Source organism: Saimiri boliviensis, chromosome 2 (assembly GCF_048565385.1).
Source record: "Saimiri boliviensis isolate mSaiBol1 chromosome 2, mSaiBol1.pri, whole genome shotgun sequence".
NCBI classification, from domain to species: Eukaryota; Metazoa; Chordata; class Mammalia; order Primates; family Cebidae; genus Saimiri; species Saimiri boliviensis.
In genome coordinates this window covers 179781353-179806441 of record NC_133450.1, presented here as the reverse complement: position 1 = coordinate 179806441, position 25089 = coordinate 179781353, and the positions used below count along the sequence as shown (strand labels likewise).

The 25089-nt window shown below is 38.4% G+C and overlaps 1 protein-coding gene across 1 annotated transcript in view; it reads left to right on the top strand.

The window, feature by feature from the left end:
• PLAA (phospholipase A2 activating protein) overlaps positions 1 to 25089 on the top strand; it is a 46386-nt gene that overhangs the window by 19205 nt on the left and 2092 nt on the right. Inside the window, exons 3-13 of the mRNA XM_039474911.2 lie at positions 3323 to 3423; positions 3809 to 3929; positions 5496 to 5663; positions 6568 to 6703; positions 9500 to 9669; positions 12515 to 12672; positions 13344 to 13563; positions 15702 to 15770; positions 19404 to 19472; positions 21924 to 22025; positions 23715 to 23879. Of these exons, the coding sequence (XP_039330845.1) occupies positions 3323 to 3423; positions 3809 to 3929; positions 5496 to 5663; positions 6568 to 6703; positions 9500 to 9669; positions 12515 to 12672; positions 13344 to 13563; positions 15702 to 15770; positions 19404 to 19472; positions 21924 to 22025; positions 23715 to 23879 (1479 nt within the window). The remainder of the gene's footprint in view (positions 1 to 3322; positions 3424 to 3808; positions 3930 to 5495; positions 5664 to 6567; positions 6704 to 9499; positions 9670 to 12514; positions 12673 to 13343; positions 13564 to 15701; positions 15771 to 19403; positions 19473 to 21923; positions 22026 to 23714; positions 23880 to 25089) is intronic.

Genomic DNA, 25089 nt, shown 5'->3' with positions numbered 1-25089 from the left:
GGATCACAGGCACGCGCCACCATGCCCAGCTAATTTTTTTTTTGTATTTTTAGTAGAGACGGGGTTTCACCTTGTTGACCAGGATGGTCTCGATCTCTTGACCTCGTGATCCATCCGCCTCGGCCTCCCAAAGTGCTGGGATTACAGGCTTGAGCCACCGCGCCCGGCCAGCACTGGCTTTTAAAAGCATTTGCCTTCCTTGAGTGTCACAGTAGTGGCAGATTTTTAAAAATCAGTTAAAAACACCACCAAAAACATGTGTCTGACTGAAAATGTCAGCTACCATTTTGTCTGTTGACTAATGCAAGTATCATGGCTGTGCCTAACTTCAAATGGAGGAATAAAGGACCATCCTCCCCTGTGTCCACAAAGGGAGCATTACCACAGCATGTTTTCTGGTCATCAATTACTCAGCTTCATCAAACAATTCGAAAGTATCCTGAGTGATGCTAAGTATTTTAAACATCAGGGAAGTGATGCTCAGAAGTAAACTGTCACCCATACCCAATATACAGTTATGGAAAAGGAATAGGATAATCAGAGCAAACACTCTCACTCAGAAGAGGAAGCAGTGCAAGACAAGAGTTTTTAATCTAGAGCCATTCGGATATCTAAATCAGAGGCTGTCTCAACTCAGGGTAGAGAGACTTTTGTGATTGCTTCTTTCTAGTCAAGGAAGAGGGTTTCCCAATCCATTGTTCTTTATGGCTGTGCTTTGACCCCCAAGTATACTTTTCTTTCCTAAGATATGTTTTCTTTTTTCTTTTGAGAGAGGGTCTTAGTTTGTTGCCCATACCAGAATGCAGTGGTGCTATCATAGCTCACTGTAGCCTTGACCTCCCAGGCTCAAGTGATCCTTTCACTGGGACCACAGGCTTGTGCCACCATCCCTAATTTTAAAATTTTGTTTTAAGGCTGGACGCAGTGGCTCACGCCTGTAATCCCAGCACTTTGGAAGGCCAATGCGGGCAAATCACAAGGTCAGGTGTTTGAGACCAGCCTGGCCAACATGGTAAAATCCCATCTCTACTTAAAAAAAAAAAAAAAAAATTTAGCTGGGTGTAATGGCGGGTGCCTGTAATCCCAGCCACTTGGGAGGCTGAGGCAAGAGAATCGCTTGAACCCAGGAGGTGGAGGTTGCAGTGAGCCAAGATCGCACCACTGCACTTTGGCCTGGGTGACAGTCCCAAAAAAAATTTTGTGTGTGTGTTACAGACGGGGTCTCACTCATTGCCTAGGCTGGTCTCAAACTCCTGAGCTCAATCAAAATGCTAGGATCACAGGCATGAACCACTCCACCTGGCTAATTTTTCTTTTCTTTTTTCTTTTCCTTTTTTTTGTTTTGTTTTGAGACAGTCTTGCTTTGTCTCCAGGCGCCAGGCTGGAGTACAGTGGCGCAATTTCAGCTCACTGCAACCTCCACCTTCTGGGTTCAAGCAGTTCTCCTGCCTCAGCCTCCCGAGTAGCTGGGACTACAGGTGCACGCCACCATGCCCAGCTAATTTTTTATTTTTAGTAGAGATGGGGTTTCACCATGTTGGCCAGGTTGTTCCTGATCTCTTGACCTTGTGATCCGCCCACCTCGGCCTCCGAAAGTGTTGGGATTACAGGCGTGAGCCACCACGCCCGGCCTCTTTCTTTTTTTTTTAAAGAAAGGATTTTGCTGTGTCACCCAGGCTGAAGTACAGTGGTATGTGATCACAGCTCACTGCAACTTCTGCACCGTGGGCTTAAGCAATCCTCCCACCTCAGCCTTCCAAGTAGCTGGGACCAGAGGCGCATACCACCATGCCCAGCTGTATTTTTGTTTGAGATAGAGTCTCTCTCTGTTGCCCAGGCTATAGTGCAGTGGCGTGATCTTGGCTCACTGCAACCTACGCCTCCTGGGTTTATGCCATTCTCCTGCCTCAGCCTCCCAAGTAGCTGAGACTACAGATGTCCGTCACCATGCCTATGGTAAGACAGGGTTTTACCATATTGGCCAAGCTGATCTCGAATATCTGACCCTGTGATCTACCCACTTCCGCCTCTCAAAGTGCTGGGACTACAGGCACTGGCCCAGCTTATTTTTTTTATTTTTAGTAGAGACAAAGTCTTGCCACATTGCCCAGGCTGGTTGCGAACTCCTGAGCTCAGCAATCTGCCCACCTTGGCCTCCCAAAGTGCTGGTATTAAAGGTTTGAGCCATTGTGCCTGGCTTAATTTTTCATATTTGTAATTTTTAGCCTGCATAATTCTTTTTTTTTTTTGAGACGGAGTTTCGCTCTTCTTACCCAGGCTGGAGTGCAATGGCGCAATCTCGGCTCACCGCAACCTCCGCCTCCTGGGTTCAGGCAATTCTCCTACCTCAGCCTCCTGAGTAGCTGGGATTACAGGCACGTGCCACCATGCCCAGCTATTTTTTGTATTTTTAGTAGAGACAGGGTTTCACCATGTTGACCAGGATGGTCTCGATCTCTTGACCTTGTGATCCACCCGCCTCGGCCTCCCAAAGTGCTGGAATTACAGGCTTGAGCCACCGTGCCCGGCCGAGCCTGCATAATTCTACATCAAGAAGACATTTAAGCCGGGCGCGGTGGCTCAAGCCTGTAATCTCAGCACTTTGGGAGGCCGAGGCGGGTGGATCACGAGGTCGAGAGATCGAGACCATCCTGGTCAACATAGTGAAACCCCGTCTCTACTAAAAAATACAAAAAACTAGCTGGGCGTGGTGGCGCGTGCCTGTAATCCCAGCTACTCAGGAGACTGAGGCAGGAGAATTGCCTGAACCCAGGAGGCGGAGGTTGCGGTGAGCCGAGATCGCGCCATTGCACTCCAGCCTGGGTAACAAGAGCGAAACTCCGTCTCAAAAAAAAAAAAAAAGAAGACATTTAATTAATCATATCATTACTGATGGATGGACATTGAGCTTGGCTGCAGGTTTTTTGGTCATTTTAATGAAAGCAACCTTAAATATTTATATAAACAGTGTTTCAAAATCATTTACATTATCTCCCTTTTATGATTTGTTAAAGCTGGAAGGATTGTGTAGCTCACTTAAGTTCTGCTCCCTCATTTTACAGAAAAGGACTCTGAGTTTGAGTAATATCTCTGCAGTTATGTGGCTTGTAAGTGGCACAGGTAGGCCTTGCACCCAGGCAGTCTGGCACCGGAGTCTGCTCTTGACTACTGTACTCTTATGCATCGCTGCTGAATTAAGCCTTAGTTAGCTAAGATATTGCCACTTGAAAGAGTGTTTTTAAAATTGGAATGCTTTGGTAACTTTCATTGTTGAGCATTTTATTATATGAAAATGTGTTATCTAATTATGTTTTTTCCTTAGTTTGTAGTCTATCATCTGGAAAATTTGGGACATTACTTAGTGGTTCATGGGACACCACTGCTAAAGTCTGGCTGAATGACAAGTGCATGATGACCTTACAGGTACAGTGGTTCTGTGTAAATATTCTTTTTTTTTTTTTTTGAGACGGAGTTTCGCTCTTGTTACCCAGGCTGGAGTGCAATGGCACGATCTCGGCTCACCGCAACCTCCGCCTCCTGGATTCAAGCAATTCTCCTGCCTCAGCCTCCTGAGTAGCTGGGATTACAGGCACGCGCGACCATGTCCAGCTCACTTTTTGTATTTTTTTCCACCATGTTGACCAGGATGGTCTCAATCTCTTGACCTTGTGATCCACCCGCCTCAGCCTCCCAAAGTGCTGGGATTACAGGCTTGAGCCACCGCGCCGGGCCCTGTGTAAACATTCTAAAGAATAATTAAATTTAATGATTCTGTGGTAACTTAAATTGATACCCATTTTACTCACAGGGCCATACAGCTGCAGTGTGGGCAGTAAAGATCTTACCTGAACAGGGCTTAATGTTGACTGGATCAGCCGACAAGACTATTAAACTGTGGAAGGCTGGAAGATGTGAGAGGACTTTTTCAGGTAAGATCAGAGTAGACAAGTTTTATAATATCCTTGCTTTTTATTTGCTCAGATTTTCTTTTCTCAGAAGTTCAAAAGCATGAAAATATTTGAAAAACAGTAGTATATTTAAGCTATTATTTCTGACGAGTTAGTATCTAATACCTTTTAAAAAGATGTAATGAGACCTCTCATAAAACAGCCAGGTGTAGCCTGATAAATAGCTGTCCGATAAGCTGTAATATGTGTATGTGATTCTCTATATATGTATGTAATTTTTGGTGCATAGTTATATTTTTGGTTGTCATTTTAATACTGGTTAGCATTTTCATAGCCTGAAACTTCTAATCATAAGCCTTACTGATGGTCAGTCAGCAGTGTTATCTTCACATATGGAAGAAAGCATTATTACTGCCTTTATATTGAAGTGCATTGTTTATAACGAATTTCAGGCTTTGTTTATGTTCTGGTTTATGGTGAGTGTTCTTTTTAAACCCCAGCTATTAAATAATGCCTATACTGATGTATATGCTGTCTAATAGTAATATCACTGATTTATTTGTAGGGTACTTTAATTTTTACTGTGAATTTTAATTGTTGTTGCTTTCCCTCTCTCTTTGAATTTTCTTCTTAAAAGTTGGTAACTCCCCAGGATAATATGCAGGAAGTCCCTTTATACGGATAAAAGTATCTTTTGTCCGGGCATGGTGACTCAACACCTGTAATCCCAGTCCTTTGGGAGGCTGAGGCGGGTGGATCACTTGGGGTCAGGAGTTCGAGACCAGCCTGGCCAACATGGTGAAACCCTATCTCTTTTAAAAATACAAAAGAATTAGCCAGATGTGGTGACACACGCCTGTAATCTCAGCTATTTGGGAGGCCGAGGCATGAGAATGTCTTGAACCTTGGAGGCAGAGACTGCAGTGAGCAGAGATCATGCCATTGCACTCTAGCCTGGGTGACAAAGTGATACTCCATCTCAAAAACAAAACAAAAAAAGGAAAGAACAACAAAAAAAGTACCTTTTGATGGAAAATGGATGATGAGTAAGCATCCTTCTGTTTCTGCTTTTGTGTATGCTATATATATGTATGAAGTGATTATTTATCTGTGATAGCTAACCTAAGTCAACAAATACTGAACATGGGAAATCTGACTTCTAGTCTCCATCACAAGCTTCAGAGAATGTTTTGTTCTTAAATTTATGGGCTACTCTTTGTTGTATATTTCCGTTATATTTGAATATTTGTTTTTTGTGAATTACTCTTGTTATTGGGGAAGAAAAACTGAAAATGAATTATTGGGTGAAAATGAATTGTTGTGGCTAAAATACTATTTAAGGAAGTTTTTGGAGAAGATATGATGAATATAAAGTAACTTTCCAAGACTGGTATTAAAAAAAAACATTGCTAAACTCTAAATACAAATTTTGGTTACCAGGCTTTCAGTAGAAAAAAAAAAGATTTCTCTAACTTGAAAATTAATTTTTACTACTCACTGATAGGTATTATAATGTTAGCAAAATATATGGAGCCATCAAGCAGATTATCTATTTTAATGATTTGCATTATTGTTTTTTTAATGCAGGACATGAAGACTGTGTAAGAGGTTTGGCAATTTTGAGTGAAACAGAATTTCTTTCCTGTGCAAATGATGCTAGTGTTAGAAGGTGGCAAATCACTGGCGAGTGTCTTGAAGTATATTATGGACATACAAATTATATATATAGTATATCTGTTTTTCCAAATTATAGAGGTAAGATTATCTTATGCTATGTATTTAATGTTTTGTATTGAGCATTATTCCATCCCACTTGTGAGACAGAGGAAGGAAGGCTGATTACTTAAATCAATTTACTGTCTGTGGCTTGAGTAATTTAGTAAATTTATTTTGTAACTGTCTTTCCCCTGTTTACAAAGGAGAACACTGAGCCGGCCGGGCGCGGTGGCTCAAGCCTGTAATCCCAGCACTTTGGGAGGCTGAGGCGGGTGGATCATGAGGTCAAGAGATCGAGACCATCCTGGTCAACATGGTGAAACCCCGTCTCTACCAAAAATACAAAAAATTAGCTGGGCATGGTGGCGCGTGCCTGTAATCCCAGCTACTCAGGAGGCTGAGGCAGGAGAATTGCCTGAACCCAGGAGGCGGAGGTTGTGGTGAGCCGAGATCGCGCCATTGCACTCCAGCCTGGGTAACAAGAGCGAAACTCCGTCTCAAAGAAAAAAAAAAGGAGAACACTGTATGGCCATCTTTTTATTTTATTTTATTTTATTTTATTTTACTATGGAGATGGGTTTCACCATCTTGGCCAGGTTGGTCTTGAATCCCTGACCTCATGATCCACCTGCCTTGGCCTCCCAAAGGGCTGGGATTACTGGTGTGAGCCACTGTGTCTGGCCTGTATGGCCATCTTTATATTAATTCAGATTAGATTGTGTTGTAAAAAGTTCTTGGGTATCTGAAGAAAGACTTTGTAAGATGTGAGATGAATAAAAAGTGATTTTCAAGTTGTATATGTTGTTAAGTGACAAACATGAAATTTAAAACTAATTTTAAAACACTGGGTTTTAAAAAATCAGTTTATCTAGAAAGATGGTATGTATAAATGTACTTAATTTTATTTAATCAAACTAATACTTCCTGTATTCATTAATTTTAGATTTTGTGACAACAGCAGAGGACAGATCTCTGAGAATCTGGAAACATGGGGAATGTGCTCAAACTATCCGACTTCCAGCTCAGTCTATATGGTGCTGCTGTGTGCTCGACAATGGTGACATTGTGGTTGGTGCGAGGTATTTATATTCTAGTCAGTCATTAAATGTTAGGGGTCTTTCTAGTCAGTCATTAAATGTTAGGTGTCTAGGCCTTCAGTAGGCACTAGAGTGTACAGAGATAAGCCATAAGGAATTTCAGGTGACTTGGGGAGACTATATGGACACTTCAGATACTAAACAAAACAGTGGTAGATATTACAGCTTTCACACTAAGTGATGCATGATGTGCCAGTATTGCACTGCAACTTGTGCAGTCAAGGTAGTGACTACAAAAGAAGTTAGGGAAGGTAGAGATTGGTGTGGGAAAACTTTCTCTAGAAGAAATTTGAATTGGATTTTGGAAGATTATGAGTAAGAAAAGATAAGTGAATTTTTGTCAAAGCTAACAGTATAGTTTCCTTCCTGAGAATGAATGCAGCGTGCATAGGAAGTGAAGGAAAATGGTGGAAGACTAATGCTGGGATGACAGCTACAATGGTGGGCCTGGCGCAGTGGTTCAGGCTTGTAATCCCAGCACTTAGGAAGGTTGAGGTGGGTGGATCACCAGAGGTCAGGAGTTCACGATCAGCCTGGCTAACATGGTGAAACCCTGTTTCTACCAAAAAAAAAAAAGAAAAAAAAAAATTAGCTGGGCATGGTGGCACGTGCCTGTAATGCCAGCTACTCAGGAGGCTGAGGCAGGAGAGTCAGTTGATCCCTGGAGGTGGAGGTTGCAGTGAGCCAAGATTGTGTCACTGTACTCCAGTCTGGTGATGAAGAGAGACTCCATCTTAAAGGAAAAAAAATAGGTAACAATGGTAGTGGATAATAGGTACAATGGGTCTTAGCTCTGGAGAATCTTTAGTGCTTTCATGCCTGGCATTTTTTAGATTCAGTGCTTAGGGTTAAAGTGTTGTGGTTCTTGAGCAAGAAATAGGATTAAAGCAGAACTTATGAATTATTAAATACGTAGATTGGGTTTAACTGCTGGTGACAATGGACAGGAAAGTAAATTAGAAAGCAAGTACAGTAGGAGTGTGAAGTTATAAGACATTGGCCCCACAATGCTAATGGGTAGGAGATAAATAAATGAGATAATCCAGAAGGAAAACAGAAGAAGGATGAAAGAAAAGGATAAAGCTTCAAACTGTTGGTGATTGGAAGTCCCCATTAATAAAAATGGAGAAGTGGGAGAATTGCTTAGGTGGAGAAGGTGATGATTGTGGCTTTAGACTTCCTGATGTCTACAGTGGAGGTGAGCCAGACTCATGCTGGTGGATCATGGTCATTTGAACTGGAGCCTAGTATAAGAACTGAGGCTAAGAAAAAGATTTCACAAAGCTTCCAAAGGCAAACCACAGAACACCATTCGCTGAGGGAAGAAATACACGGGGGGAACAGAAGACTAAGAACTAAGTTTTACGATATACCATCAGTAGACAAAAAGAAGCTGGTAGGTTAAACAGAACAAAGGAATTCAAATGTTGAAATTTTAGGGAGACAGAAAAAGAGATTTTGGAGGGAGATTGTCATCAATATCAAAAAGTATTTGAGGAGTCAAGGAATGGAAAGTTTGAAAAGCGTTTGGATTTGGTTTGAAAGATGTTATTAATGACTCTTTTGGCCTCAATCACATTTGTAATAGAATATCATAGAAAAAAGGCAAGTTAGAGGAGATGGATGAAGGATCATAGATTACTCTATAATGCTACTCTAGCATTGAAAGCAATAAGGCCAGGTGCTGTGACTCACACTTACAATCCCAGAACTTTGTAAGGTCCAAGTGGGAGGATCGCTTGAGCTCAGGAGCTCGAGACTAGCCTGGGTGAGCTAGCAAAATGTTGTCTCTACAAAAAAAAAATTATTTAATTAGCTGGGCATGGTGGTGCACATCTGTAGTCCCAGCTACTCAGGAGGCTGAGGTGGGAGGATTGCTTGGACCCAGGAATTTGAGGTTGCAGTAAGCTGTGATTGCCGTCCCTGTACTCCAGCCTAGGTGACAGAATGGGACCCTGTCTCAAAAAAAAAAAAAAAAAAAAAGGAAGAAGAAAAAGAAGGTGACAGCTATAAGGGATAGAGGGTCTAATAAAGTAGGTGTTTTATTTTTTGGCTGGGGCAGGGCTTGATTTGTAGGGTTAGTTCCCCCCCCTGCCCCCAAGCATATTTGAAGTTGAAGAAAAACTAATAGAGTGGTATAGACGTTTTGGCTGATTAAGTTAGAGACAGGTTTCCTGTAGAATGGGCCAGGATTAATACAGTTGGAAGTGTCTAATTTGTCTCTCCTATCTCATAAAGTACAGTTGGAAGTGTCTGATTTGTTTCTCCTATCACAGAAAATACAGTTGGAAGTGTCTAATTTGTTTCTCCTAATCTCATAATTTAAAATTAATAAATCATGGATATGAAGTAATTTTTCTGAGAAAAGAGGTTAAGGGCTGCCATCAAATCCAAATATGAGGCCGTTTTTTTTTTCCTTGACTGAAGTTACATTGCTAGTTACTGGTACAGTAAAGGAAGACCACATTTTTCTACTGAACATCTGCTATTTTTAAGCTTTATATTGGGTATTTGAGTCCTTTATAAACTAAATGAGTTCAGTACCCTTCTCTATATGGTAATAACTATAAAATACTGACTTTAAATATATATTTCTCTGTTAAGTAGTTGGCATAATAGAGAGTAGTATGTGCTAAAGTCAGCTCAGTGCTGTAATCAGCAATTAATACATGCTAATGTTTCTCATACTCACTGATAGAGATTATTTTAACTATGGATCATTCACATGTGATAATGTATTATGGCAATGACTTAAAATTAGGTTGTTTTTCCTTACAGTGATGGCATTATTAGAGTGTTTACAGAATCAGAAGATCGAACAGCAAGTGCTGAAGAAATCAAGGCTTTTGAAAAAGAGCTCTCTCAGGCGACCATTGATTCTAAAACTGGTGATTTAGGGGACATCAATGCTGAGCAGCTTCCTGGGAGGGAACATCTTAATGAACCTGGTAAGTATTTTATTGTACCTAATAGAAAAAATTCGACCGTATTTGCCTTTTGAAATAATTAAGAGAAGACAAATAAATGTTTTGCTCGTGTTTTAGTGTTACTGCTTGATACTGATTTTTGAGAATTTTTACTATTATACATAATCACTTTGAGAAACCATATTCTTGCCTCTGTCTCACAGTAGACTTTGAATTAAGCTTCTGATAAACAGGAATTAAAAAATAAATCTCCCAGCACTTAGATCATTTACAATAGGCACTCAGAAGGCACGCATGTAATGCTTTTTGGTTGATTGGATTCCCTGAGAGGAGTTGTGCAAACTGCATGTTAAAATGAGTTTAAATACAAAATTAGCCAGGTGTGATGGCATGCGCCTGTGGTCCCAGCTATTTAGGATTCTGAGGTGGGAAGATGGTTTGAGCCCAGGTTCGAGCCCAGAATGTGGAGGCTGCAGTGAGCTGAGACCACGCCATTGCACTCCAGCTTGGGTTACAGGGTATGACTCTGTCTCAAACAAACAAAAGAAAAAAAGAGTTTAAATCAGGTGTTATCTGTATAATGAATTGGGAATCATTTGAGTTTGAAATCAGAGGACAGTAGTCATCTCAAATGAAATCTTGTGTTGGATATATCCCTTGACTGCAGTATTATACCAGTGCTTCTCAAAGCTTGATTCATGGACCTCTGGGGATTCTGAGATCCTATCAGGATGTCCACGAGGTCAAAAGTAATTTTTATAATACTAGATATTTGACTTTTTTACATTATGTTAACTTTTGCACATTGTGCTAACGTTTACACTTATGGTACAAAAACAATGGTGGGTAAAACCACTGGTTCATTCGTATGTAAATCAAGGCAGGGGCACTAAACCATTCTGGTAAGTTACTGTGTTCTTCACTTGCATGCAGTTGTAGTTTTTTTGAAAAAAACATTTACCATTAAGCATGTCCTTGATGAGGCATTAATATTAAGAATTATCAATTTTATTACAATTTGACACATCTTTTTAAATATTCTGGGTGAGAAAACAGAAAATAGACATAAAGTAAATCAAAATACTGTGGTGTCTCGAAGAAAGCACGTTTAAAGTATTTTGAGTTACAGCCTAAACTACCAGCTTTTTCAGGGAGTGCTATTTTTATTTGAAAGAATGACTACAGTTAATTCAGGCTTTGGTATTCGGCAGAATTTTTTTTGAAAATGAACAAATTGAGTATGTTCCTTTAAGGAAAATTATGGACAATATATGTTGCCAAAATAAAATATAAGCTTTTGAGTGAAAATTGAAATTTTGGAAAAATGTATCTCCACCAAGATCTTAGTAGCTTCCCATTTGTATTGATACCAGTGGTACTATTAACAAATGCATTTTTAAATATTGAATAGTAAACTGTATAAATAAGCAGAAGATCTGCTTAAGTCATTGAACCGTTATTTTCCATATGACCAGTATCTGATACCAACTCAGACATGAGTAAGAGATCCGTTCAAAGTGTAAAATAGATCAGTAGTAGATTTTAGTATAATAGGGCATGAGAAATTCATTGATGTGGTTTCAGATTGTATGCTATATAACCTTTAAAAAACTAGTATTTCTGTCCTATACGTATTTTCTGAAAAGACTTGTCTTCTCTTTTCAAATGCCTACATGTGTTAGACTGGATATTCTTTAGTCAGCCAAAATAACAAATTGTGACAGATTAAGATGGGATAAGTAGGGAGATTAAAGTATGATGGACTAGGCTAGAACCGGCATATATCACACCCGTCCAGATGACACTGACCATTACTCGGTAATGTGACATCATGCGACTGCCTGATGCAAGGGGGCTAGATAATATAGTCTCTGGCTAGACAACTGCAGCTGTGTCCAATGGAAGAAGAGCATGATTCTTTGAAGGACAGATAGCTATTTTCGCCATGAAAGGCCTTGTTGAAAATGTGACATTTGTGTAAAGTCCTTAAAGAGGCAAAGGAACAAATACTGCCAATATCTGTGTGAAGAGTATCATAGACAGGATAAAAAGTTAGTGCAAAGGCTCTGTGGCTGAAGTTGGGAGATGAGGGTACAGTAGAAAGTAAGATGAGGGGAATAGAAGAAAGTAAGATCATATAGGATAGTGGGGGCAATTTATATGTGGTCTTGTACACTTCTTGATGGTTTAGGCTTTTACCAAGTGAGATGAGAAGCATCGATGGGTTTCAAGCAGAAAAGTGTCACTACCTACTTAAACCTTTGAAAAAATCTGAGGTTGCTGGGTGGAATATACACTGTCGGGGGCCAAGAGCAAAGGTAAGAAGCCATTGAATCAATCCAATTGAGAACTGATGGTGGCTTGGACCAAGGGATGATGATGGAGATGTTAAGGAGACATAGTTTCCTAGATACATTTAAAAGAATGAGCTGATAGAAGTAGCTGTAGGGGGTGCTGAGAAGTAGGTGAAGATGCTGTGGGGTTGAGAGAAAGAGGTGTCAGACTTTTCTATTTTTTGGCTTGAGCCACTGTATTAATGTAGAGCCATTTACCAAAATGAAATATGTTAGGAGGATATATTCACTATTAAAACTTGTTTTATTTTTGATGGGCCAGTTGCTTCCTAGTAGAGTCATGTTTTGTCAGCCTTCCCTTGATTAATAATATTTCATTTTAACTGTTACTTTCTTTTGGCCACTTTCTGGTAAAAATTACATTTTTAAATCTTTTATTTAACACAGTTTTCTTTTAAAACAAAATTCATATTCTTTTATGTGTAAATTTTAATGTTAATAAATTTCTATCTTAATGTTTTTCAATTTTACACTGCCATTCTACCTTTGATTCTTAAAATTTTTATTTTAAGGTACTAGAGAAGGACAGACTCGTCTAATCAGAGATGGGGAGAAAGTCGAAGCCTATCAGTGGAGTGTTAGTGAAGGGAGGTGGATAAAAATTGGTGATGTTGTTGGCTCATCTGGTGCTAATCAGCAAACATCTGGAAAAGTTTTATATGAAGGGAAAGTATGTCGACTTCTTTCTAATTACCATTATCTTAAATGATTAGGCAAATGAAAGGTTTGCTTTGCCCCCATAGTGATAAAATTTCTTTGTTTTGACATTTAAAAATACATTACATTTTTCCCTGTCATGAAATAGGTATTTTAAAAGTATCTTCCCATGTAGAGAGAGCTGCATTTGATGGACAAATTAGCAAGTGTCTGTCACTTAGTAGTTCCTTTAAAAAGCTGTTCCCAGCTATTTTGGATTGGGAGCTTCTGTGCCACCTTTCATCTAATGCCTCATGCCTGGCTATATTTATCTTGACATGAGGGACCCTGCAGGGCAGTGCTTAAAATGCCAGTATGTTTTGGTGAGTAGGGCACAGTAACAGCTGATAATTTTGGCCTTTATATCAACCAGTTGGAAACCCTCCTGTGGCCCTAGAATTAATATGTAGTTGTAATCCATCTTTCATCCTCACCCCCATCCCCTAAGGAAATACTAATTTTGCATCACATGCATATGGGGGCGATTAATCATCATCTGCCAAAAAGGAAGATTTTACCACTGCACTTTGGAGAAAGTTTAAGTACTATAATTGTTAAAGAACACATCTGTGTTGTATATGTCATTAATATATATGAACAGATAAACTAATAAACATGTATCTCCTTTTTATATTCCTACTTTAGGAATTTGATTATGTTTTCTCAATTGATGTTAATGAAGGTGGACCATCATATAAATTGCCATATAATACTAGTGATGATCCCTGGTTAACTGCCTACAACTTCTTACAGAAGAATGATTTGAATCCCATGTTTCTGGATCAAGTAGCTAAATTTATTATTGATAACACAAAAGGTCAAATGTTGGGACTTGGGAATCCCAACTTTTCAGATCCATTTACGGGTAAGTTAGTGTTTATATTAAGTCTTACGTAGTTCCATCCGTGTTGATTTATTTTTTTGATGTTTTCAAGCACTTGTGATTAGCTTTATAAATAAAGACAAACATCTACAGCAGGATTTTACTTCACATTCATATGTTTAAGCCTCAAATTATGTAGTAAATCTGGATTTTACAGAAATAATCAAAAATTGTCTTTCAGAAATACAATCATACTATAATATAAACTAAATAATGAAATGTCAGTTATTTGAAACAAAAATAAACTTATAAGTTCTTTTATCTAGTGTTTCTTTTAAAAATATATATTTTGGCAAAATTTAGTAAATAATTCTTTTTTCAGATAAGGCTACATTGGTTAGTTGTGCCTCAGATCTAAGAGTGAACCCTGTGGGTAGTTTTAGTTTATATGTGATGTGTATTCTACACATTCATTTTAAGTTAGTTGTTTGTAACATCGTATGCAATATCTCAGATGTTATAAATGCAGTTAGGTGCTCATACCAGTCTGTAAATTATAATCCTGGTGGTACTAGTCCAAATTCTGGCTCCTAGGAAGTGGATTCTTATCCTAGTAACATTAACTTGAGTTCTGGGGACGGTATATGGTATAGGAGGGATAAAATGCCTCCTCTAATAGTTTTATATAGGCACTTTACCGTTAATGTCTCCTCTCATCATTTCTGACACAGGTTTTTCATGTGCTAGTGATCTTGCTTGTTTTACAAGAACCTCATATATATTTCTGTCTCAAATCCTTATGCAGATCCACCTTTTCTTCCCTGACAGGTACTCCACATGCCCAAATTATCTCCTGTCCTTCTACTTCAGAATTTCATTGCTCATTCATATAATAAAGTTAATGTTACCTGTATGTTGATTTAAATAGAAGTATCAAAGTAAATTCATTATTGACTTAAAGATGATCTAATCCTCCAAATACTTGCACTTGAAAAAAGAAAAGAAGTGCTTAATATCTGGAGATTTTTGTTGTTGGAATTTCAGACTATCGTTCAAAAGAGTGAACACATATTGTAGTACTGTATATGTTATTTTGGGTGTGGGATACAGGAAAGGAATTAAAGTAGCTAACTTTGTCTGGAAACCTCAGAACTACTTGGCTTGTTTTGCCCTTTCAAGACTCTTACTTTTATCTATCTGTCTGTCTGTCTATCTTTTTGAAATGGAGTCTCACTCTGTCGCCCAGGCTGGAGTGCAGTGGAGTGATCATGGCTTACTGCAGCCTCTACCTCCCAGGTTAAAGCAATTCTCTGCTTCAGCCTCCCAAGTAGCTGGGATTACAGGTGCCCGCCACCACACCCAGCTAATTTTTTTGTATTTTTAGTAGAGACAGGGTTTCACCATCTTGGCTAGGTTGGTCTTGAACTCCTGACCTCTTGATCCACCTGCCTGAGTCTCCCAAAGTTCTGGGATTACAGGCGTGAGCCATTGTGCCTGGCCCCAAGACTCTGTAAGCATCTTAGAAACTTTTTTTTGTGTGTGGACAACCTGATTATTTCCCTAGAGGTAGTAACAAAACATATGCACATACACCAGACATTTGTAAATGTATAAATGGATATCTCTTTCCTTTGTAGTTTTCATCCCCTTTCTAATTCTCTTCTCCAGTAGGTTGTAAGGTTCAGTGAATATAAGCAATTTTGTTCCCTGCTGGATCCCCAGCACTGAGTCCATGGTTTGACACATGAATTAATGAACCTAGAGTTCTAAAAGATTAACATTTAGTGCCTGTGGTTTTGCTAGCAACAACAACTGCAGGAATTCTAGTGAATTTGTATAGGAACAGGGACAGGAATTGATTGTATGTATATATATTTTGGGCAGATATGACCTGAAATTCTCTTTTGATATTTGAATTCAGTTTTAATATTTAAGTGCTGGGGCTAAGATATAATAAAGCATTAAAGTTAAGAAAACAAAAATTGGAGAATTGTTAAAATTTCAGTTTTTTCCCAGCTATAATAAGACTTATATCTATAGTTTCTGATATTTCTGTCACGTGAAAGTTTTGCTCTTCTGTTTTTCTCCAAATGTAGGTTCTTCTAATATATGCATTGTGCTGTTTTGTAAAAATCAGAACTTTGATGTACCTCTGCTTTTACTTTGTTTTGCCTTGACAGGTGGTGGTCGTTATGTACCGGGCTCTTCAGGATCTTCTAATACACTACCCACAACAGATCCTTTTACAGGTGAGATGCAGTTTTGACTCATGTATCTTTCTTCACTGAATGTGTAGCATCTTACATTATGTGACTTTACATCTTGGGAGATGTCATCCAGTAACTGATAATTACCTTACCTGTATTTCCAATTTTGATGGATCTCCTTTTCTTTAACTTCTGATTTTTGCTTTTTCCTGGAGTAGTTGTGTAGATTTCCTCATGACTTTTAAATAGCATATTATTAGAATTCATTGTTTTTTCCAGGGGTCTTTCCCACCAGGAGAGCAGAGTAGTTAAGAACATAGGTTTTAGAGTCAAACAAACCTTGCTTCAAAATTGGGCTCTACCACTTACTTGCTCTGAGAAGTTAGCAAGTTACCTAACCTATCTGAGCCTATTTTTTTTATCTGTGAAATTAGATAATAGGGGAACCCACCAACCAAGACACAGCTGAGTGCTGTCACACTGGCGAGATGCTACCAATCACGAGCAGAGAAGGAGCCATGTGAGTCCCTGATACTGGATGGAGCAGTGCAATCAAGAAATCTCCCCAGGCAGCCGGGCGCGGTGGCTCAAGCCTGTAATCCCAGCACTTTGGGAGGCCGAGGCGGGTGGATCACGAGGTCGAGAGATCGAGACCATCCTGGTCAACATGGTGAAACCCCGTCTCTACTAAAAATACAAAACATTAGCTGGACATGGTGGCGCGTGCCTGTAATCCCAGCTACTCAGGAGGATGAGGCAGGAGAATTGCCTGAACCCGGGAGGCGGAGGTTGCGGTGAGCCGAGATCGTGCCATTGCACTCCAGCCTGGGTAACAAGAGCGAAACTCCGTCTCAAAAAAAAAAAAAAAGAAAAAGAAATCTCCCCAGGCATATTTTGATATAATGCGGAAGGAGACATTCCACCCAGCTACACAGGAATAGTTTTCCTAATCTAAGTTATTAATGTCCTTCTTGAAGCCCTTGAAGTGTTGGTGTGTCTTCTCAAAATGAATTTATTTACCAAGGTATGCATGCTCAGCATCAACACTACTGGAAAAAGTTGCCAGAGTTGGACTTTAAGGCAGCTGAAGAAGTCTCTGTTTTCAGAATGGCTTTGATATCTCGTATGACGCTGTTGCTGGATCTTCAGACATTTCCTCGACAATATACTCAGTTTGGGAAGAGATTCATAGCCTTTAGGTATCTATTGGCCTTGCAGATTAGTACTGTGAGCTATAAAAATTTAACCTACAATGAGCCATTGATTGGACAAACACCCAACGTTAGATCAGTGTCATGAAGTTGTGGATTGCTGTCAGTGAGCTTCCTTTTTCCTGTGAATGTATTGGTGGCGCAGATGCAAATGGTTATACCATGTGCATTGATAACCAGTAAATGAAAAGAATTAGCTATCACGCGGCCGGGCGCGGTGGCTCAAGCCTGTAATCCCAGCACTTTGGGAGGCCGAGGTGGGTGGATCACGAGGTCAAGAAATCGAGACCATCCTGTTCAACATGGTGAAACCCCGTCTCTACTAAAAATACAAAAAATTAGCTGGGCATGGTGGCGCGTGCCTGTAATCCCAGCTACTCAGGAGGCTGAGGCAGGAGAATTGCCTGAACCCAGGAGGCGGAGGTTGCGGTGAGCCGAGATTGTGCCATTGCACTCCAGCCTGGGTTATAAGAGCGAAACTCCGTCTCAAAAAAAAAAAAAAAAAAAAAGAATTAGCTATCACGCTAATTGCTGTGATGGTATAAGGAAGTCTTTGATAACATACTGTGATTTGAAAAGGTAATAAGCATCTGAAGAGTAGATGGCTTTCTCTTTATCAGCAGTTGTGAAACAGTGCAGAGCATATCTCACTGTTCCATAATGTCAGTAACTCAGAAGATGCAGTGATTATGCAGATATGCAAGATAGTATGCACAGTGTCCAAGAGAATTAGGATATCATTAGGATAATTGAATACACTTTTATATAAATAGATAACAGCATCCACCATATCGAGGTATCAAAATAGCATCATATGTGTAAATGTTAAGCGAAATGCCTGGAGTATATTTAAGCCATTGGTATATGTCAGTTATTGTTGAGGATGATGATGTTTTCCTAACTTTGTCAACAGCACTGGGGCCGAAAGATTTCCCTATTCGGCTACAACTTAAAGTCAATCTTAATTCTCCTTTTATTACTAATTTATGCAGTCCTTAAACTGCTAATGTTTATTAGAATGATATGGGAATCTTGTTTAAATTACTTATCCCAGGGTTCTACCACCAAGAGATTGTGATTCACTAGATAAGTGAGGAGGTTAAAACTATTCATGCTCTGATCTCTCACCCAAGGATTCTAATTAAACAAATGATCTTGGTTGTAGTTTGATCTTAGATTTTTTTTTTTCCTTTTTTGTTTTGTTTTTTTGAGACTGAGTTTTGCTCTTGTTGCCCAGGCTGGAGTGAAATGGTGCGATCTCAGCTCACCACAACCTCCGCCTCCAGGGTTCAGGCCATTCTGCCTCAGCCTCCCAAGTAGCTGGGATTACAGGCATGCACACTCACACCCAGCTAATTTTGTATTTTTAGTAGAGAAGGGGTTTCACCATGTTGGTTGGGCTGGTCTCAAACTCCTGACCTCAGGTGATCTGCCTGCCTCAGCCTCCAAAAGTGCTGGGATTAAAGGTGTGAGCCACCATGCCTGGCAATCTTAGATATTTTTTTCAAGTTCCTTAAGTGTTTCTAAAGTGGAGCCAGTTTGGAGTACCCCTGGGTTGGGGTGAACTCTGGGAATCTGTATTGAATTTGATTCATTCAGGTGGACAGAGAACCATATTTAGAAAAGTGTGAGACTGTACTTTACCCCTTAACAGCTTAATGCCTTGGGCAAATTATTCAACCTTCTGCTTCTAAAATACTGTGAATTATAATGGTATCTACATAATACTTTAATAAAGATGATTAGCTGGCATATGGTTAAAATTCAAATCCATTTATTCTGTGTTCCTCATTTTAATTAATCTTACTTTTTTTTGGTTTGTTTTGCTTTTTTACCTTTGTTTGGCTTTTCTGTATGTGTTGTACTGGTTATAACAACTCCTAGAGTATAAACTCAGAGAGGCTAGAAGAGTAGCCCAGTTTTCTTCTTTCCATAAACGCTGATCCAGTTTTCTGAACATTTCCAAATCCTGCCGATACTCTCTCTACACTTTTTATGTTAACTTCTTTCTATTTTCAGTAAGACAGCCAAAAGTATTGTCTATAATAAAATGTGACTGGGCTGTTGTCATAGTATCTCCTAACTCTTACCTCAGTCTTTTCCAATTGTGTTATGTGTTAGTCCCACTCCTTTAATAGAATAGCATTCATATTTTGTTTTGCAAACTTTTATTTCTCTCCAATCCACTTGTATTTTTGTAATTTACTAAACTTCCATGATTATAATATATAAGGCATGCAATGTTTACTTTGTAGCTAACATTTACTGGGCACTTACAACATGCCCAGGCATTGTTCTAAGCATTTGTCTGTATTCAATTTATGGCATATTTATTATGTATATAATGATGCCATTGTGAAGTGTGCTTAACAATGGGAATAATTGAGTCTATTTAAAGAAGGAGCAGTTTGATCTTTATAATTTGCAGTCACTTTTGCTTACTAGAAGTATTATTGTATTGTAGGTGCTGGTCGTTATGTACCAGGTTCTGCAGGTATGGGAACTACCATGGCTGGAGTTGATCCATTTACAGGTACATACTTTTTTATTTCTTTTTCTTTGTTTTTAAGATGTTAAAAATTCATTGGAACTTTAATTAAAAAAGTAAGAAAATTTGTTTTAATTTTTGCTTGAGAACTTTTTGTATAGTAAATCAAGGTCAGACTTGTCTGGCTTTTTTAGTTTTCTCAGAATTGTCTCATTACTACTATTAGAATCATCTGGGGCACTTTACAAACATACTTCAGCCTCATCCCCAGAAGTGCTTACTTGGTCTAATTCTGCTCTGAGTTGGGGGCTTGACAAAAGGTAGCTTTATAATCTTCCAGTGTGATTCTAATACGCATCCAGGATTCGAAACTACTGTTTTACTGTAGTAAGTCTGCTTTCCTCACTGCTCTTACAAAGTCTGTGTTTATTCTAATTTCTTCATTCTAACTTAATGTGTTGAGAATGTTACTCACTGGATTATGCATTTTTCTCTTTAAGAAGACCCAGGAAAGTATTCGTTTCTCTGATTTAGGCCTGGAATAGCTACTGTTCTTCTGAGCAACTGATTTTTTTAAAATCCTTAGTTATCTAGTCTACAGTCTGACATACCTCACCTGTTCGTTGAATATATGCTGGCATGTTTTCCTCTGTATTAGTTGTCAGAAAAACACAGAACTAAATTTGTTGTTCATCTCTTTCAAGTCTGAGATATTTTTTGGCACATGTTTTCTACATAAGTTTTATGTTCTCTGTAATTTATATAAGAGAAATTTAGTAACATATATGTTATTCATCATCAAAATAAACACCCATAAACCCACCACTTAATAACTTAGCATACTTTTTATTAATTTTGAGATGGGATCTTATTTTGTTACCTAGGCTGAGCTCAAACTCTTAGGCTCATATGATCCTCCCACCTCTGCCTCCTGAGTAGTTGGGTTTACATGTGCATGCTACCATGTTCAGCACTTCTCATGTGATTTTGTAAGCTTTTTTTTTTTTGAGACGGAGTTTCGCTCTTGTTACCCAGGCTGGAGTGCAATGGTGCGATCTCGGCTCACCGCAACCTCCGCCTCCTGGGTTCAGGCAATTCTCCTGCCTCAGCCTCCTCAGTAGCTGGGATTACGGGCACGCGCCACCATACCCAGCTAATTTTTTGTATTTTTAGTAGAGACGGGGTTTCACCATGTTGACCAGGATGGTCTCGATTTCTTGACCTCATGATCCACCTGCCTCGGCCTCCCAAAGTGCTGGGATTACAGGCGTGAGCCACCGCGCCCGGCCTATAGCTCATTTTTATGTGAAGAAAAATGTATTCGTTATAAACAATTAATTTTATACCCCATTCTCATTACTTGTTTCATCTTTGCCTTCATCCTTTTCTATTCCTAATATTCTCAGAATTATTAACATACATCTTTTATTTATATTTTTGCACAATTACCTTAACTGTACATTAGAACAAAATGGGGGTTACAATGATTAAGATGTGAAATGTAAGTGAGATGTAAATTATACTTTAGTTAAGGTCACTGTCGGGCATGGTGGCTCATACCTGTAATCCCTGTAATCCCAGCACTTTGGGAGGCTGAGGCAGGCGGATCACCAGGTCAGGAGATTGAGACCATCCCGGTCAACATGGTGAAACCCCGTCTCTACTAAAGAACAAAAATCAGTTGGACGTGGTGGTGCATGTCTGTAGTCCCAGCTACTCAGGAGGCTGAGGCAGGAGAATTGCTTGAACCCAGGGGGCGGAGGTTACACCATTGCACTCCAGCCTGGGCAACAGGGCAAGACTGCGTCTCAAAAAAAAAAAAAAAGATCAGTTTATTCATTGAGTATTTTCATCTTGTGCCAGTTTGTTCATCATCGGATACTCAGTTTCTTTTTATATAATAGAGACTTAAAAAAAAAAAAGACTAGGACTTCTGTCCTTCAGGTATTTACAACTTGGGAATTTATAAAGATAAAGAAAAAGATGAAAGAAAATGATAATGCCTACTACTCATTTTGAATAAAAAACATAAGAAAGGAGAGATCAGTATGCCTTGGAGAAGATGAGAATGGAAAGTTCCATACAATTATATGGTATTTTTTGACGATTTTTAAAATTTATAATTTAGATTGAATCTTAGGCCAGGCTTGGTGACTCATGCCTGTAATCCCAACACTTTGGCAGGCCAAGGTGGGAGGATTGCTTGAGCCCAGGAGATTGAGGCTGCAGTGAGCTGTGATTGCACTACTGCACCCTGTCTCAGAAAGAAAAAAGAAGTAGAAAGTATGAGATGAAAAGTTCTTGTTCTACATTTAAGTTTCCATTCCCAAAATAATAAAAATTATACAAAACCTTGTAGGTTTCTTTATATTTCCCCTTGAGGTTGTTAGTTTACTGCATGCACTGAATAGATTGTGAAAACTAAGTTATGTAGTTAGAAAAATCTTATTTTTGATCACTCCTTATGATTGTCATCATCTTCTATTCTTTAAAAAGGGAATAGTGCCTACCGATCAGCTGCATCTAAAACAATGAATATTTATTTCCCTAAAAAAGAGGCTGTCACTTTTGACCAAGCAAACCCTACACAAATATTAGGTAAGTCTCTTGATAATTAATCTTTTCTCATATTCACAGACTGTTTGAGTTGTCATCAAGGTTGTTTGTCTTCCCGACGTGTCAGGAATTGGGCATTTAATACGAATAGAGATTTCTGTTGCGGTATTAAACAACTATGTCCACGACAAATAGGTAATCTGGTAATGGATCTATAATACTTTGTAAGAAGCCTTACACAAACATAAAGTAAATAATTTATGATGACTTTAATCAGTAAAAAATTAAAGGTGGAAAATATAAGTTCTACCCACCCAAGCTCTTAATGTTTTCAGGAAAAAAAATTAATGAAAATGAATGAGTAAAGCATTTGAAAAATAAAGATCTTATCTTTAAAAAATTAGTGGCCCTCAGAAATAATAAAAGTTCATTTTAAATCTCCCATTAGAAGTGAAGCTACTTTAGTGACTTAGATTCCTTTTTCTGTTTATTCGTGTTCCTCAAAACACAGTGTTTTGTTGTTGTGTTGTACTAAGAGTACTGTTAGCTTTGTTTGCCACAAAGATTATGATGAGAATTAATTGGGATAACATAACATACTTACCAGAGTATAAGGCAGGGTCAGTATTATGAACATTTATAAAAGTCACTCATGAATGTTTTCTTAATCGCTTTATTTTGAATAATGTAGAATATGCACACTTTTAGACTTTTAACTCTTGTGAAAATTTAACAGGTATCTTGATTTTTGCATTCCTTAATAAACTTCATTTTTATTTATTAGTGTTAAAATTGTTAATACCTGAGATTAGTGAAACATGTCCAAGTTTCCATTTATAATTGATTTCAATGTTGTAAATTTGAAAAATTTACCTTTATTATCAGAATTTGGGTTTTTTTTTTTTTAATTCTTGAGATAAAGGTTTTTGAAGAAACAACTCAAAGTAGTATTCATGATAAAAAAGGATACTGATAGGAAAGATACATGTGAAGGATTTGAAGGAAATTGTTTCATGAAATGTGAACATGAGAAAAAAGGGCAGTATGTCCATTAAATAAAATTTTAAAATAATGTAATGTCAGATATGCATATGGGGCTAAGTCATAAATTAAATGTTATCAGTAGGCATTTAACTGTATTTTATTGGCAACTATAGAAGTTGACATAAATTGGCTAAAAAGTTGTTATAAATTTTCTCATTGAGAAACCAGGTGATTGACTGATAGTTGAGTATATATGACACATGATATTGCTTTTAAAGTCATTTAAAATGGAGGCTGGGCACGGTGGCTCATGACTGTAATTCTAGCACTTTGGGAGTTTGAGGCAGGCTGGTCACTTGAGGTCAGAACAGCCTGCCTAACATGGGGAAACCCCATCTCTACTGCAGATACAAAAATTAGCCAGTGTAGTGGCAGCTGCCTGTAGTCCTAGCTACTTGGGAGTCTAAGGCAGGAGAATCACTTGAACCCTGATAGTGGAGGTTGCAGTAGGGCAAGATCGCATCATTGCACTCCAGTGTGGGCTACAGAGTGAGACACCATCTCAAAAAAAAAAAAAAAGAAAAAATGATACTCACAAGCCTTATCCTTATTTTATGGTTTTTGATAATTGGTGAGAAAAGTCTTAACTCTCCATGGTGTACACTAGAGTACTTTTATTGAAAGTCTTGACATTTATATATTATCTGGCCAGTTAGGGAATTTTCAAAGTTTGGTTTTGGGTTCTAGGTAAACTGAAGGAACTTAATGGAACTGCACCTGAAGAGAAGAAGTTAACTGAGGATGACTTGATACTTCTTGAGAAGATACTGTCTCTAATATGTAATAGTTCTTCAGAAAAACTCACAGTCCAGCAACTTCAGATTTTGTGGAAAGCTATTAACTGGCCTGAAGGTAAATAAACACTCTTCAAAAATGTAACTAGAAAGCAAGAAGTGTTATCTACATTTCTGTCAATGTTACTGGTGTTTCTAGATTAAATAAAAGTTAACTTGGGTAGTTCTAATTCACTTTGGAAAATCTTCATGAAGAAGGTTCACTACACTACTGGAATTGATAATCTTATTTTGCTTACATGCCTTATGAGAATGTGAAAGTAATATAATGATCCCCATACATGCACCAGTTTTATACCGTTTCAAAGCATTTGTGGATTCCCTGACAGGCATTCAAGATACTCTTAGTGACCTGTTAATCCTAGGCTACAAATATTTACTATAAGTATACTTTTTTCCAATTATGTCAGTTAAGTCTTTTTTAATTCCCGAAAAGTCCTTGCCATTGATTTATTGGAGAAAAAAGCTTTTTTTTTCTTTTCAACAAAATATCCCATATTACGGGTTTTGCTGATATGTTCGTCCATCTCTGTATTTACTGCTAGTGGCAAAATTAGGTTCTGGTTCAGTAGGTTTTTTTTTTTTTTTTTTTAGATGAAATCCTTTATAAATGATGATGCATACAACTTTTATATTATGGCACACATAAAGTTGGATTCCTCACCTTTAGTGATGCTAAGATTGATTATTCATTCAGACAGCATCTAACCAGGGCCATGATTATTATAAAACTCCCACCAACCTATAAGCATCCTATCACTTGTTAACTGAAATTTTTCTCTTAAGTACTTTCCCTGTTACCCCATCAAAAAGTGGGCAAAGGATGTGAACAGGCACTTTGCGAAAGAAGACATTTATGCAGCTGACAAACATATTTTAAAAAGCTCATCATCACTGTTCATTAGAGTAATGCAAATCAAAACCACATTGCAATACTATCTCACACCAGTTAGAATGGTGATAATTAAAAAGTCAGGAGACAACAGATGCTGGAGAGGATGTAGAGAAATAGGAATGCTTTTACACTGTTGGTGGGAGTGTAAATGCCACCATTATGGAGAACAGTGTGGCGATTCCTCAAGGATCTAGAACTAGAAATACCATTTGACCCAGCGGTCCCATTACTGGGTCTATACCCAAAGGATTATAAATAATTCTGTTGTAAAGACACAAGTACACATATGTTGATTGTGGCACTATTCACAACAGCAAAGACTTGGAACCAACCCAAATGCCCATTAATGATAGACTGGATAAAGAAATGTGGC